General features: G+C 43.7%; 1 protein-coding gene across 2 annotated transcripts in view; it reads left to right on the top strand.

Moving 5' to 3' along the window:
* Positions 1-4,800, top strand: part of HCFC2 (host cell factor C2) — a 76,644-nt gene extending 71,844 nt beyond the window's left edge. Inside the window, exon 18 of one of the 2 annotated variants that reach the window (XM_073900368.1) lies at positions 4,174-4,800. In XM_073900368.1, coding sequence (XP_073756469.1) covers positions 4,174-4,181 — 8 coding nt within the window. In that variant the 3' untranslated portion in view covers positions 4,182-4,800. Of the gene's footprint in view, positions 1-1,496; positions 1,538-4,173 lie in introns of those variants that run through there. The other variant, XM_073900367.1, reaches the window with a different exon arrangement.
* The last annotated feature ends 10,864 nt before the right edge of the window (positions 4,801-15,664 follow it).

Here is a 15,664-nt window from a genome sequence, read left to right as displayed (position 1 = left end):
TCTGAAAAACAGAGTAAGTGTTCAATGCATGCTTCTTGATTTCAGTTAGGAAATCATTCACTCTGTCCATATTTATTGAATCTCTACAATGTGTCAGCTAGCCCTGGGGAGACAGAGAGGAGCAAGACCAAGACCCTGTTCTGGTGGAACTCATTTCTTGATGATATCTTATGGTGGTTTCTTCTTTGGTAGCAGTGCTGGAGGTAGAGAGGTGGAGAGTAGTAGATAGACGGGCAGTACATTTTAGAGGTAGGACTTTTTTTTAATTTAAATTCAATGAATTAACATATAATGTATTATTTGTTTCAGAGGTACAGGTCTGTGATTCATCAGTCTTATATAATACCCAGGGCTCATTACAACACACACCCTCTCCAATGTCCATCACCCAGTTTCCCTACCCCACCCCCCAACAACCCTCAGTTTGTTTCCTAAGATTAAGAGTCTCTTATGGAAAGTTGAAACTAGAGCTACCATACGATCCAGCAATTGCACTACTGGGTATTTACCCTAAAGATACAAATGTAGGGATCCAAAGGGGTACGTGCACCCCGATGTTTATAGCAGCAATGTCCACAATAGCCAAACTGTGGAAAGAGCCAAGATGTCCATCGACAGGTGAATGGATAAAGAAGATGTGGTATATATACACAATGGAATATTATGCAGCTGTCAAAAGGAATGAGATCTCGCCATTTGCAATGACGTGGATGGAACCGGAGGGTGTTATGCTGAGCTAAATAAGTCAATCAGAGGGCGCCTGGGTGGCTCAGTTGGTTAAGCGACTGCCTTCGGCTCAGGTCATGATCCTGGAGTTCCGGGATCGAATCCCACATCGGGCTCCCTGCTCAGCAGGGAGTCTGCTTCTCCCTCTGACCCTCTTCCCTCTCGTGCTCTCTATCTCTCATTCTCTCTCTCTCAGATGAATAAATAAAATCTTTAAAAAAAAATAAGTCAATCAGAGAAAGACATGTATCATATGACCTCACTGATATGAGGAATCTTAATCTCAGGAAAGAAACTGAGGGTTGCTGGAGTGGTGGGGGGGTGGGAGGGATGGGGTGGCTGGGTGATAGACATTGCAGAGGGTATGTGCTATGGTGAGCACTGTGAATTGTGCAAGACTGTTGAGTCACAGACCTGTACCTCTGAAGCAAATAATACATTATATGTTAAAAAAAAAAAAAGAAGAAGAAGATAGCAGGAGGGGAAGAATGAAGGGGGGGAAATCAGAGGGGGAGACGAACCATGAGAGACTATGGACTCTGAAAAACAAACTGAGGGTTCTAGAGGGGAGGGGGGTGGGGGGACGGGTTAGCCCAGTGATGGGTATTAAAGAGGGCACGTTCTGCATGGAGCACTGGGTGTTATACGCAAACAATGAATCATGGAACACTATATCAAAAACTAATGATGTAATGTGTGGTGATTAACATAACATAAAAAAAAAAGAGTCTCTTATGGTTTGTCTCTCTCTCTCTGGTTTCGTCTTGTAGAACATCTTTGTGCCAAAAAGGAATAGTGAAGAAACTTGAGTTATTCGCTTGGCTAACTTGAATGGAGGATTCTAGAGCTAGACTCCTTGGTATGATATCCTGGTGTGATCAACTACCAGTGGGTGACCTCGTGTCCATGGCTACATAACCTCTGCATGCCTCGTCTCCTTATCTGCAAAGTGATGCCTTTCCTCGTCCATTTTGGAGATAACAACCTAACTCGGGATTGTGGGGAGGCGTGAGTTAGTATAAAGAGCTTAGAAGAGTGCCTGAAAATTGAAAAATTGAAACATTGAAAAATGGCCAGAATGGTTAGCCATCGTTAACCATTGTTAGAATTATTGAGATGGGGACAACTGGAAAAAAAAAATCGAAACTGAGAATGACTGTGACTCCTTAGGAAGTGTAACAGCTATTAATACTTCTTTATTACATTGGAATCCTGCCATCTCTAAAGGTTATCTAGTTTACCTAGTTATGGGAGTAATGTGTATGCTCTGTCGTCATTAACACCATCATCCCCGTGGATCAGAGGTGTCTGGGGAAGGCCTAAAGGGGCAGGACATTTTAATAGGGACTCTAGAGGGTGGTCCTACCAGGGAGGGGTGATGAGGCTGAGCCCTGCGGGAGAAGGAACTGCTGAGGGAGGTACCTGGAGGGGAAGAAACGGGAGGCCCACAGACCTCCCCCCCACCTCTGGCTCAAGGACAGCTCCTAAAGGGCTCTTTTTTTTTTTTTTTTAAGATTTTATTTATTTATTTGACAGAGAGAGAGCAAGAGCACGAACGCAAGCAGGGGGAGCGGCAGGCAGAGGGAGAGGGAGAAGCAGGCTCTCACCAGCGCAGGGAGACCCCAGTGCAGGGCTGGATCCCAGGACCCCGGGATCATGACCTGAGCCAAAGGCCGACGCTTAACCGACTGAGCCACCCAGGCGTCCCATGAGCTCTTTTAGTGGCCCTAAGCACTGAAAGGATTATGATGCCATGTCTCCCATATATGATTCAAAATAAAAAGGACGCTGCACTGCAAAATACATGGATGAAAGTCCCCAAAAGTTCTGGCTTTCTCCAAAATGGGCACCTTGATATATTTTTCAATATCATATTCTTCCTCCTAAATATTTCCCCCATTTCTTGGGTCCCATTTTTTTATATTCCTGCTTTCAGGGTACCTAAGCTCATTCTTGGTTTGCATGATAGGGAATTCCACCTGGAAAGTTTTGGCCACTGACAAGCACCTGGACAAAGTTATCTGGCAGGTTCTGTGAGGTTACGATCACCTGTCTCCAGGGCTCTTCCATTCCCCCTGTCTCAGAGTGAGAGACCTTTCCACCATCCATACTTTTGACTTGACACTAATTGAGTCCAATGAGAGCCCAATCCAGTCAAAGGATACAAAAGTATAAGAACAGACTGAATTTACATGACTAAATTTTCTGAGCCTAGAGTGATAGTCTTTTTAAAAGGCATTTATGACCTCACTCTGAGAAGTTGTGAGTTTTATGAAATCTAAAGGATGTCCCTCCCAACTTGGCACATCCCCTGCCTTAATTATCCTTCTGGAATAGCATTGCCTTGCCTGGAAAGGCCTCTCCCACCTTAGTTTGCTTACTGTCAATGTCACAGATTCATTTGCTGAATTGCTAAGAGATTCTTGAGATCTTCTAGCTGAAAGGTTATGAACTCCTTACCCAGCCCGCGTGGTCTTTGGAGGCAGCATACATATCTTTATTTGACCTCTATAAAGTTTGGAGTGGGGAAGGAGGAATTTAAGTTGTTTGGGGGTGATGGTTTCTTTCATTTGCCCCAGGCCCCAACCTCCTGCTTCTATCAGGCTATTCCTCACATTTATGCAAACTGACTGACCTCTGATGACAGAGCTGAGTTTTGTCCACTGATGCTGGTTTGATCTCCAACTACCCCAAGTAAAAACCCTTCCTTACCCAGGACTGTAAATCTGACACCAAGGAGAGCAGATGTCAGCCACTCTCTGGTGTCAAAGCTGGGAGGAGCTGTCCTGGTGGCTGTGCCTGCCTGGCCCCCAGCCCCATGGAGGAAGCCAGCACACAAAGAGAGAAGCAGAGAGGAGAGACAGAGGAGAGTCTCTAAGAGTTCTGGTTTTGGGTTCTCCGTGTTGTCTACGCAAGTCCAAGTTGGGTTTTCCTCCCTTGAAAATTAGTCCTGAGTAATGCATCCGTGTCTAGCAAGGTCCCAGGAATAATAACCACAAAGGGGAAGTTAATTTTGTCCATTGCGATGCTGCTTGCCAGCTCCTTTCATCTGAATTAATATATATACCCACCTCTCCACCCCCGTTGTGGGTGATGCCCACTGCACAAGAAATCATTACAGAGCTTATAGGGAGAGACACGAGGCTGGCTCGAATCCAAGACAGAGCCAAGGAAGGTGGCAGCACACAGAGAGTGAGAGATGAGCCGAAAGGAGTCCAGAAGGGGAGACACGGCGAACTGGCCTTTCATTTCAAACATGTAATAATCATAGCTCTGGTTACCCAGGAGGCAAGCATCATCTCTAGGAGGCTGAACAGTGAGAAAGGGTCAGGTTTGACTCCCGTCTGTGTGATTTCAAAGTTTCATCTTCATTTCACCGAACTAGGGTATGATCCCGGCAAGAAAAGGAAACCTCCCTTTAACCTAACATTTTTTTTTTTTTTTCAGGAAAATAGTTGAAATCAAGATGCTGGAGCTGCAAACTGTGGCCCCACCTCCATTCTCAGCGGCGGGCCGGCTGCACACGCCTTTTTCCATACAGGGCCAGAGGAATTCAAGTCCGGTCTCCTGGCCCATTCATTGCTGGCTCTCTGAAAGAGGTCCAGCAGCTTATCCGTCCGAAGCCAGGCCGGGGAAAGGCCCATTCAAAGAGATACATCGGACCTATCTGAAGGCAAAATGATGAAAACGTTCGGAGGGGTCTAGGGCCGGGATTGGGCAGCTATGGCCTCCAGGCCCACTGCCTGTGTTTATAAAGAAAGTTGTGCTGGAGCACTACATGGTTCATGTATGTCTTATCAATGGCTGCTTCCCCACCACGGCGGCGATTGAGCCGTTGGGTTGCAGAACTTCAGAATATTTACCACCTGTCCCTTTAAGAAAAAGCCTGCTGACTCTGGCACAGGGCCATGCTTGAAACCTACAGAAGTCAGGAGCCTACACAACGGTTTTGGGGGCACTTCTGCCCCAAGCTGAACTGCCCCTTGGATCTGCCCATTGGAGAACATCCTGGTGCTCAGAGAGCAAGAATGTTATCACATCCATATCAGCCTTACGTTTTGTTCCCACCCCCACCTTCCCTGCCAGTCGCCTAAATATTTCTTTCATTTCAGTTTTCCACATCCATAGCCCACACATACATGTTACCTCTACCTCCTACTCCCTAAATCACATACTCGCCTCTGCCCAGGCCTGTTTCCACCACATTCTTCCAACTGTGGAACTCAGGCTCACTCTTGGGCTTGGCCAGTGGGGGAGGTACTGGCAGGAGATCAAAGGCGGGAAGAGTGGGACTAGGGTATTTATTTCCCTTGTTATTTGCTGCTGGAAGCTGTGGGTCTGCTGCCTCCTCCTTCCAAAGTACACTCCTGTCTGGTCAGCCCCTTCCATTCCGCTACTCGCCATAGATTCCGGAACTATTCCGTCTCCTTGCACCTTGAGACCTCAGGGTGCTAACAGTTTCCTGATGTTGCAAACGTGGAGGAAATACACTGTCTCCTATCAGTTTTCCTAAACCCTGCTCACATCTTTGGCCCTCTGTATGTCTTCTTTCGAGAAAAGTCTATTTGGACCCTTTGCCCAATTTTTTAAATTGGGTTATTGATCCTTTTTTATTATCGAGTGGTAAGAATTCTTTATATGTTCTGGGTATAAGTCCGCTATCAGATATGAGATTTGTAAATACCTTCTTCCGTTCTTTGGTTTGGGTTTTTTTAGTTTAGTTTTGTTTTGTTTTCACTTTCTTGATGGTGTCCTTCGAAGCACAGAAGATTTTCATTTTAATGAAATACAGTTATCTATTTTTTCTCTTTTGTCTCTAGTGCTTTTGGTACTGTATCTAAGAAGACCTTGCCTAACCCAAGGTTTCTTTTTTTTTTTTAAAGATTTTATTTATTTATTTGACAGAGAGAGACACAGCGAGAAAGGGAACACAAGCAGGGAGACTGGGAGAGGGAGAAGCAGGCCTCCCTCAGAGCAGGGAGCCCGATGCGGGGCTCCATCCCAGGACCCTGGGATCATGACCTGAGTCGAAGGCAGGTGCTTAACCGACTGAGGCACCCAGACGCCCCCTAACCCAAGGTTTCAAAATTTACTCCTGTATTTTCTTCTAGGAATAGCCTTTACATTTAGGGACGTCTGGGTGGCTCAGTGGGTTAAGCAGCTGCCTTTGGCTCAGGTCGTGGTCCCAGGGTCCTGGAATGGAGCCCAGTGTCCGTTGGACTCCCTGCTCAGCGGCGAGCCTGCTTCCCCCTCGGTCTCTTCCCCTCTGTACCTCCACTCGTGCTCTCTCTTGCTCTCTCTCTCTTAAATAAATAAATAAATATATAAAATCTTAAAAAAAAAAAAAGAATAGCTTTTACATTTAGGTCGGTTTTGAGTTGATTTTTGTGCATGGTGTAAGGAGGGATCCAGCTTCATTCTTTTACATGTGAGTATCTGGTTGTTCTAGCACCATTTGTTGGAAAGAGTACTGTTTCCCCATTGAACTGTTTTGTCACAGGAACAACAAACAGAATATCAATTAACCATAAACATGAGGGTTTATTCCTGGACTCTCAATTCTGTTCCATTAATCTATACGTCTTTCTTTATGGCAGTATCACACTGACTTCGTAATACATTTTTAATGTATTTTGCAAAGGTATCAATTCACAATGGACTGAAAAAGAGAAACCCCACTGTGCGTGTGTTTTTTTTCCAACCCCAACAAGCAATTCTCCAACATCAGCTGAGCGTCCTACAATTCAACTGAATTTTGACCCCAGCTACCCGAAGATAGTGTCAGATCCCACAAGACTGTCTCCACTCCGTTCCAGTTGCCAGTCAGAAGTCCGTGTTTTCACTTGTGCTTCTGACCATGGACTGTAGATTGGAAACTTCCATGACACCCTCCCTGGGTTCAATTAATTTGTTAGAGCAGCTCACAGAACTCAGAGGAACATTTACTTACATTTACCAGTTTATTATAAAGGACACTGTAAAGGAAACAGACGAACAGTCTGAGCGAGGAGAAGCATAGGACAAGCTATGTGGGAAGGGGTGCAGAGCTTCTGTGACCTCTCTAGGGGCGCCATTCTCCCAGAACCTCCACGTGGTCACCAACCTGGAAGCGCTCCAAACCCACACCTTTGGTGGTTTTATGAGGCTCATTACATAGGCACGATTGATTAAATTTTGACCGCTGGTGATTGAACTCAATCTCCAGCCCCTCTCTCCTCTCAGAAGGTGGGTGAGGGTGGGTGGTGCCTGCACGAAGAGTTGCAACTCTCTAAGCACCTGGTTGGTTCCCTTGGCAACCAGCCCCCATCCTTAGGGGCTTTCCAAAAGTCACTAGATGACATAAACTCAGATGTGTTTGAAAGGGGTTTGTTACAAACATCAAGACGCTTTTCTCCTCTTACTACTTACACAATTCTAAGGGTTTTAGGAAGATCAAACATCTATTACTTATAATAAATCAAAAGATCACAACCACCCAACAGGATCTTCACCACAAATAGCTTGAGACACCCTGGCCAGGTGGATTGTCCCTGCCCCCACCCAGCTGCTGTCGTCCATGAGCATGATGGAGCGTGTGAAGCAGCACAAGCTCATTCTATCCCACCATCTTTTCAGTCATCTTGTAATTGCTTAGTGTCCTGTATTCTTCTCTTCACCACGAATTCTCGGAAGGCTAGGGCATCTTTTGTTTTTCCTAGCATAGGGACCAATATAGACACTCCATAAATGTTAGTTAAATGAATATATAAATGAATAAACGAATAACATGATTTTTTTTTCCCACGGGCAAACTCAGAAAACGGCCTTCAAATGCGGATTTGAGGATTGTGAATAGGGCGCAGTTTACACATATCGAGATGCCCTGGTAGGGTGTTTCTTAAGTGTCTGTAGAAATGTTATGTTACCCAAAAAGGGAGGGAAGGGGGAATCCTATGCTCAAATGAGATGGGAAATTCTGAGTTCAAAACTAAGTGAAAAAAAATTCTTTTAATCGCAGGACTTTTTAGAGCCTGGATTATATAATGTGCATTATGACTCTCATGACAGGTTAATTTGCCTGCAGTGTTTCCCCTTTCTGGAAAAACATTTCTCTAGGACTACTGTTCTGTGGACCACACTTCAGGCAATGCTTATCTTATCTCTAGATTTGAATTTAAAAGAAGATGAAACCATCCTTTGTGTTCAGCGAAGTTCAACCAACATTCACTGACTACCCTGTGTCCCAGGACGCAGGTGGTGCACTACACAACCCCAGGGGGCAACATTCACTTAGACTTTAATGAATGGCATCCCCGGTAGTTGAGCAACATGGTGGCTCACCCTACTTCCTCCACCCACCATATCTCGTTTTCCGTTTTAACGCATCTGTCCCCACACCATACCGCCACCATGCTCAGAAAACCCTTTCCTAGCACACTCTGGACTACTACATATCACAAGAACCATAATTTGTGTACCAGCCCTTTTCCACTTGGCATGATGCAAATAGTAACATAAATATTTACGAGATAAAATGCAGCACGGCTTTGTCCTTGTTTTTCTTCTCGGTGATATGAGGCTGTGTTTGTGGCAGCTGAGTCTTATTTGCCTTGGGCCATTTTAAAAAAAATTTCCTAAACTAGGTAGGATTGAACAGGCCAACTATTGAATTCGGGAGACTCTTAAGGTTCTAGGGGCTCTAGGGGCAGGGCAGTGACGAATAGAGGCAACTCAGCTAGGAGCACTTTATTTATTCACTAGCAAAGGAGAGAACCAATGCTGGAAGGCCTTAGCCTTTGCAATTGTCAATACACTTGCATATGAGACCACAGAACCAAAATCCTTCAGTCTTGCCATCAATAAAGATTTTTCAAACGTATCTTTTGGAGGAAAAATTGATCTGGAAGTTCAAAGTTATTCTGCCCTTTTGATCTTTAAGTCAGTCTATGTTTATCTTTTTATTCTTTGGTACACTGCGGAATTCTCATTAAATCATGCTTAGGGGGCGCCTGGGTGGCTCAGTTGGTTAAGCGGCTGCCTTCGGCTCAGGTCATGATGCCAGGGTCCTGGGATCGAGTCCCACATCGGGCTCCCGGCTCAGCGGGGAGCCTGCTTCTCCCTCTGACCCTCTCCCCTCTTACGCTGTTTCTCTCTCTCTCTCAAATAAATAAATAAAATCTTTAAAAAAAAATCATGCTTAGAATGCACTCACATCCCATTTTCAGCGTGAACCTTTCAGGAGGGTGCATGGCTAGTAGCTCTTCCTCGCAGGTGAGGGTCCAGGGAAAAATACACTCTGTCCCTCCCCAGCGCAAAACTTTTACGGTAGATTAACTGATACTAAAATTAATGCACAGGGCTGTCTCAAGTGGAAGATAAGACACAACAAGATGGCTGAGGGGCAGGAGGGAGCCCAGGGTCCCCTAACCTCCCTACCCGCCTGCAGCGTTGGAAGAATCCATGGGCAGACCATGTGGAGGCCTTTTAGTTTTTCTACTGCCCACTGGTTAGGCTATTGCCATACCAAGTTGGCCACTACACAGAAGCTAGAGCCAGGAGTCCCACTGGATAGAATCTTTCAAAGTCCTCAGGCATAGACTAAACTATCAGTTGGGGGGGTGGGGGAGGGCACCTGGGTGGCTCAGTCGGTTGAGCATCTGACTTTGGCTCAGGTGGTGATCTCAGAATTCTGGGATTGAGCCTGCTCAGCGGGGAATCAGTTTCTCCCTCTGCCCCTCCCACCCCGACCCCCTGCTTGTGCTCTCTCTCTCAAATAAATAAATAAATAAAATCTTTGGGGAAAAAAATAAACTATCCATGGGGACTGGGAAGGCAGTTTGGAGTGAGATGTGCTCTGACCCTCTCATGCCTTTTCTCTGGGCCAGATGCTATGAATTCTGACCAAAGGGTGGCCAGGCAGACTATGAGCCGGGCGGTGGCGGCGGGGGTGGGGGGGTACCTGGGAAAGCCAAAACGCATTCTCTTGGGGCAAACCAATAGTAGCCAGTCAAAACAGAATCAACGATCAGAACGGACAGGGGTCCACTCAAGAAGGTGAGTTGTGGTTATACTAAAGGAGGCTGATGGAAACAATCAGGAAGGATATTGACAGTTGATAAAACCTAGAGAGCTGCTGGACAAGAGGATCAGGCTAAAGTACACCTGGTAATTCACAGTTTCTTTCTTTTTTTTTTTTTTTTAAAGATTTTATTTATTTATTTGACACAGAGAGAGACAGCGAGAGCAGGAGCACAAGCAGGGGGAGTGGGAGAGGGAGAAGCAGGCTTCCCGCGGAGCAGGGAGCCCGATGTGAGACTCGATCCCAGGACCCTGGGACCATGACCTGAGCCAAAGGCAACACCCAACGACTGAGCCACCCAGGCGCCCTGTAATTCACAATTTCTGCCCTAGGTCTCAGGCTGTCTTATATCCACTGTGCAGAAGAGGTTCCGGGTATAGGGCCTGTGTGATATTTGGGCCTATGAAAATATTTGGGACCTTGCAAAAAAATATTGCTCTAAAATACAAAGAAAAAAAAACTCAAAAAGTTAATAAATGTTAAATAAATGTGTACGAAGTATCACATTTGTCAACTTCATTAATGGTTCAATCCAGTGTTCATAAAAATGTTCTTCTATTGGAAAATAATTCGTAGATTAACATAGTGGTTAAGAGCATGGACTGTGAAACCAAATTGCATGTGTTCAAGTCCTGACTCCTCCATTTACTGTGTGACTTCCGGCAAGTTACTCAATCTCTCTGGGCTTCAGTTTCCTCCTCCTCTGTAATCCTAGAGAAAAAATGGGAAAATCATACCACCAACTTTGAAGACTGTTGACAAGATTTAAATGCAAAACACTGAGCTCGGCACACTCTAAGTACTGGATGTGTACTAATTACTGTTATTACCATTATTTTCCCACTTGGAAAGCATTCCAAAATATGAACGGGTTTCTAACAAATCATAGCCAAATTAAATGAGTTACTCAACTTAAATCATTTCAAAAGCAAAATTCTAAGAACTCTTTCCAAAGGATTTTTTAAAACATTTTTATCGCTGAAGTTTCCAAGCTAATACAAATGTAAAGAAAATAGTATATAATGAACCTCAGTACTTTTCACTCAGCTTCAACAGTTATCAACTCACAGCTACTCTTGTTTCATCTATACCACTATGACTTCCCCTGCCCCTCAACCCAGGATTATTTTTTTTTGGGGGGGGGGAAAGCCAGATGTCTTATCATTTCATTTGTAAATATTTCAACATTTCTAAATGTTTTAAAAACATAACCGCAAAACCCCAAAACAACATAAAAATTTAATACCATCAAATATCTAGCCAGTGTTAAAACACTTGTGTTTATTTATAGAATTGATTTTTTATTATATTTTTAAGATTTTATTTATTTATTTGAGAGTGAGTGAGAGAGGAGAGAGAGCACAAGCTGGGGGAGGGGCAAAGGGAGAGGCGCTGAGCAGGGAGCCTGATGCAGGGCTCAATCCCAGGACCCTGGTATCATAACCTGAGCTGAAGGCAGACGCTTAACAAATTGAGCAACCCAGGCGCCCTAGAATTGATTTTTTAAATAGTTTGTTTGAATCAGGATCCAAATAAAGTCAGTTCATTTCAAATGAATATCTCAAATACTTCTAATCTATAGGTTTTTGCCTTCATCTCTCTTCTTTTTACTTACAGTTTTTGTTGTTGAATAAAAACCAGGTTGCTTGTTCTATGGAGTTTACTGTAGTCTGGATTTTGCTATTTGGCACCTTACGGCATCATTTAACATGTGACAGTAACTAGTAACAGTCTAGTTACTTGACTGGATTCAGATGCAGGGTTTTTGGAAGCCTCCTTCAGAGTTATCTACCTCAGAGCTACACCTTGTCTGGTTGTCTTTCTTTTTGAGATATTTGCAACCATTGGTGATTGTTGCCTAGATCCAGTAATTCATTAAAAGTTGGAAAATGGTGATATTTTAATTTTATCATTCCTCTAATAGTTGAGATACTATAAAAAGAAATAACCCCTCATCAATTATTTGGTTACCCTGAAGTAGAGTTTGTATAGAAAAGGCAAAAGAAATGTTTGATTCTTTCCTTTTATTTACTGGTTTTCAAAATCATGAGTTGGTCCTCTGGTACCCTCGGATGGTGCCCCAAGAGTGTTGGTTGTTATCTTGGTCTTATTTCTTCACAATGTGGTTACACCAGCAATTTAAAAATTTCACTTGCAGTATTAGATATTGTTTTTTTATCTTTTAATTTTTTTACAATTATATAAAATATTACATGGTTCCTCGAATCTACAAAATAAGGTATAGTCAAAGAAGTGTAGCTCTTGTTTCTATTCTAATTCGTTTCTTCCCTTTTTCTATAGAAAACTGTTCCTTCTGATGGTATGTAGTTCCATTGTCCTTTTCTGTTCCAAATAAGTAAGTATACATTTATCTTTCTATCTCCCTCTTTTTTATATAAACATTGGCACAATCTACTCACTTGTCCCCATTTTGATCAAATAACATTTACAGCAAAACCCAACAAGTATGTTTAATGTGTGATGTGGTTGGGTGCTCTTCTAATTTTGCCATAACAGGTAGGCAGGCCTACAACAACTCAGAGAAGGTCAGGCCAGCTGATTTTACCTTCCCACCCAGACAGAATCTACCCCTGAGCCGGGCCGGTTTGAGGTCGATAGAGCCATTGCACTCAGCTGGCCAAACGCGGGAAGCATCCTGGGATGGCGAGGAAGTGCAGCTCTTGCCAGAAGCAGCTCCTGTGAGGATCAGGGTGCAGAGCGGAGTCTTCAACATCAGGCCTTTGTGATGGGGTTAGGATTTGAGGACGCTTCCATCTCTCAGAAGGTAAGGTGGAGGCTCACCTTAGGTGAACCACATTGGCTGCTTGGCTCTAACAGTAACAGCACGTGACAATGAACACTTCCTGGTAGCTCTGTTTTGTTTTGCTTTTTTTGTTTACAGACTCAAAACAACCCCATACAGAGCGATTAGGGATATGGACCATCAGAGCCAGAGGTCCGCGTCTCAGGAAGACGACAGGGGGCGGGGCGAGGGGGCGAGGGCGGGGCCGGGCGCCCAGAGGGAGAAGCAGGCGGAAGCCCTACAGGCTGGGGTCTCGTCTAGTGGCCGGCCAAGCAGATGGCCCCCCATCTCAGTCAGCACATCCCAGCCTCTTTCTGCAAGATGATTTGTCCGGCTAAGCCAACTCACTCCGCACCTCCCTCGGGGGCCCCCTGAACCCGGCACGCCAGAGGGCGACAAGGAGCCTAGGTCAACGGAGTGAAGCAGCAAGGAAGGGAAGAGGAAGGGGCAGGAGGAGAATCCAGTGGCTAGAATAGTCTGGAATACCCCTCTTCTGCACATAGTCTCAGGCTGCATCTTTGCGACCAGGCCTTGCTGAGAGATCTTGTCTTCCACCAAACATCTGCCCTCCCTTGTTCTTAAGTCTAATTTATTTTTCAGACTGCCTTTGGTCTTCACTTAAAAGTATATTTCCCCTGCATTAAACGTGGCCCCGTTTCTAATGGGAAGAGGAAGAACATAGCAATTTGATCTCTTGGGAAGGCTCTGCCATTGGGTCTCTCCTCGTGTCTTTCAATGCAGAAAAAGCGTACAAGATAAATGATCATGGATAAAAGCACGTTGATTAGGGCACATCCCTGTATAGAATTCTATGTGGTCATGAAAAAGATGAAAGAAGATTATATGTAATGACATGGAAGGATGTACAAAGTATATTAATGGTTACAAAATAAATCAAGTTGCAAAATGGTATGTATGTCGGTAAATGTACCCGAAAAGCTCATGGTAAACTGTTATAAAAATTCCTTTTGGGAAGTGGGATTAGAGGGTAACTCTATCAGTGGCAATGCTTTCTGCTGCTAGTAAAGAGAACCCCAACTCGGTGGCTTACACGACAAGGAAATTTATTATCTTGTAAAACAAGAAGTCCATGGGGAGAGGTATTCTGGGGTTGATTAGCTCAGCAGCTCAGGAGATCCCTGGGGACCCAGGTTCTTTCCATCTTTCGGTTTTGCCATTCTCGGTGATTGTTCTCAGGCAGCTCCCCTGCTGGGGGACAGGTGCAGTAGTTTCAGGAGAAACATTCAAACTTCCCATCCCTGGCAGAGGACGAAGTCACCCGCCAGAGGAGTCCCAGGTCTCCCTGAAACAAGCCTGTCTTAGTATCCCTGCCACACTCCATCATGGCTGGAAGCAGTGCCTGGGAAGCCGGGCTCAGATGCTCAGACCCTGCAGCAGCCCTCATCCACTCATGCTCTCTGCAGCTGCAGATCCGACAGGACGTTCTCATGACATCCACAAGCCTTCGCTTTTTTTAAGAACAAATGCCACAGCTGAATCCTCTATGTGTCACATATGTCACATGCCCTTGTCCCAACCAACAAGACCATGATGATTGATTTAAAAATAAACCCATCAGAACCATACCTCAGACTCAGCTAGTGCCCACCTCCCTGGAATCATTTGACTATTGTGGGGAGGAGAAGAAACTGAAAAAAAAAAAAAAAAAAAAAAAAGAATCCAAACTCTGTTAGGGAAAAGGAAGGGGGGAATGAATATCAGGTAAGTAACCAATAGGGCCTGCTACAATGAGAGAGGGGGACCTTTTTAATCTGTGTATTTCTGTATAGTTTGGATTTTTATGAGTTTGTATTACTTGTATAATAATAGTTGTTTTAGTTAGGGCAGTTCAAAAAGGAGACTTGGCATCAGAAAGAAAAATATTTGTTTCCATCTCTATGATTTATAATCTGTAATCTTGAGCAAGTAATTTAACATCTTCAAGTCTTTATTATTAAAAAGTTGAAAGTAATTCTCAAATTGGAAAAAAGGACAGAAAACATTAAAGAAATAGGGGTTTCTCTTATGTCCTGGGAGGCAAATTATCTCCTATCTGTCAAGATTTAGAAACATATGTGTTAGATTATACTACTTGAGGTTTGTTATTGTTTTGATATTTCAAAGAACTAGAAAAATGCAATCCTTCTCCAGGCACATTAAAGAAAGTCACAATGATTTCTTTTTAACAAGTTGAGTACAATGTTCTTCTGTTTCCTCTCAACTAGTTTGTTGTTTGGAATGATGAAATAATATATTTCCCAAAAAGTTATGAGGTTTGGTTATGAGGTTGTATGGCTATTTTTTTAGATTTATTTATTCATTCATTCATTCATTCATTCATTCATTTTAAATTCAATTTAATTAACATATAGTGTATTATTAGTTTCAGAGGTAGAATTTAGTGATTCATCAGTTGCATATAACACCCAGGCTCATTACATCAAATGTGCTCCTTAATGCCCATCACCCAGTTACCCCATCCCCCCCACCAACCTCCCCTCCAGCAGCCCTCAATTTGTTTCCTATGATTAAGTCTTTTATGGTTTGTCTCCCTCTCTGTTTTCTTCTTATATTTCCTTCCCGTTGCCTATATTCATCTGCTTTGTTTCTTAAATTCCACAAGTGAATGAAATCATATGATATTTGTCTTTCTCTGACTGACTTATTTCGCTTAGCATAATACCCTCTAGTTCCATTCACATCATTGCAAACGGCAAGATTTCATTCTTTTTGATGACTAAGTAATATTCCATTGTACATATATACCGCCTCTTCTTTATCACTTCTTCTGTCAGTGGACATCTGGTCTCTTTCCAATTTTTGGCTATTGTTGATAATGCTGCTATAAACATTGGGGTCATTGCATGGCTATTTTGAAAATGATCAGTTTAGTTCTATTTATTCATATACTTATATCTAATCTTGGTTCTTAATCATTTAAGACTGAATCGAAGCCCCACTCTCATAATATCATTTTGAGTTGCCTGATAAGAAAACTGGAAAGTGGGAGAACCATCATTAAGAGGTAGATTAAGGTTTGGGTATTTTCTGAGAGCTACTGGAAGTTGCAGAGATGA

This window comes from Callorhinus ursinus, unplaced genomic scaffold, assembly GCF_003265705.2.
Source record: "Callorhinus ursinus isolate GAN/ISIS: 27379988/994484 unplaced genomic scaffold, GSC_fseal_2.0 scaffold14, whole genome shotgun sequence".
Lineage (NCBI taxonomy): Eukaryota > Metazoa > Chordata > Mammalia > Carnivora > Otariidae > Callorhinus > Callorhinus ursinus.
The sequence above is the reverse complement of the archived record's forward strand: the minus strand, read 5'-3'. Positions and strand labels throughout refer to the sequence as shown.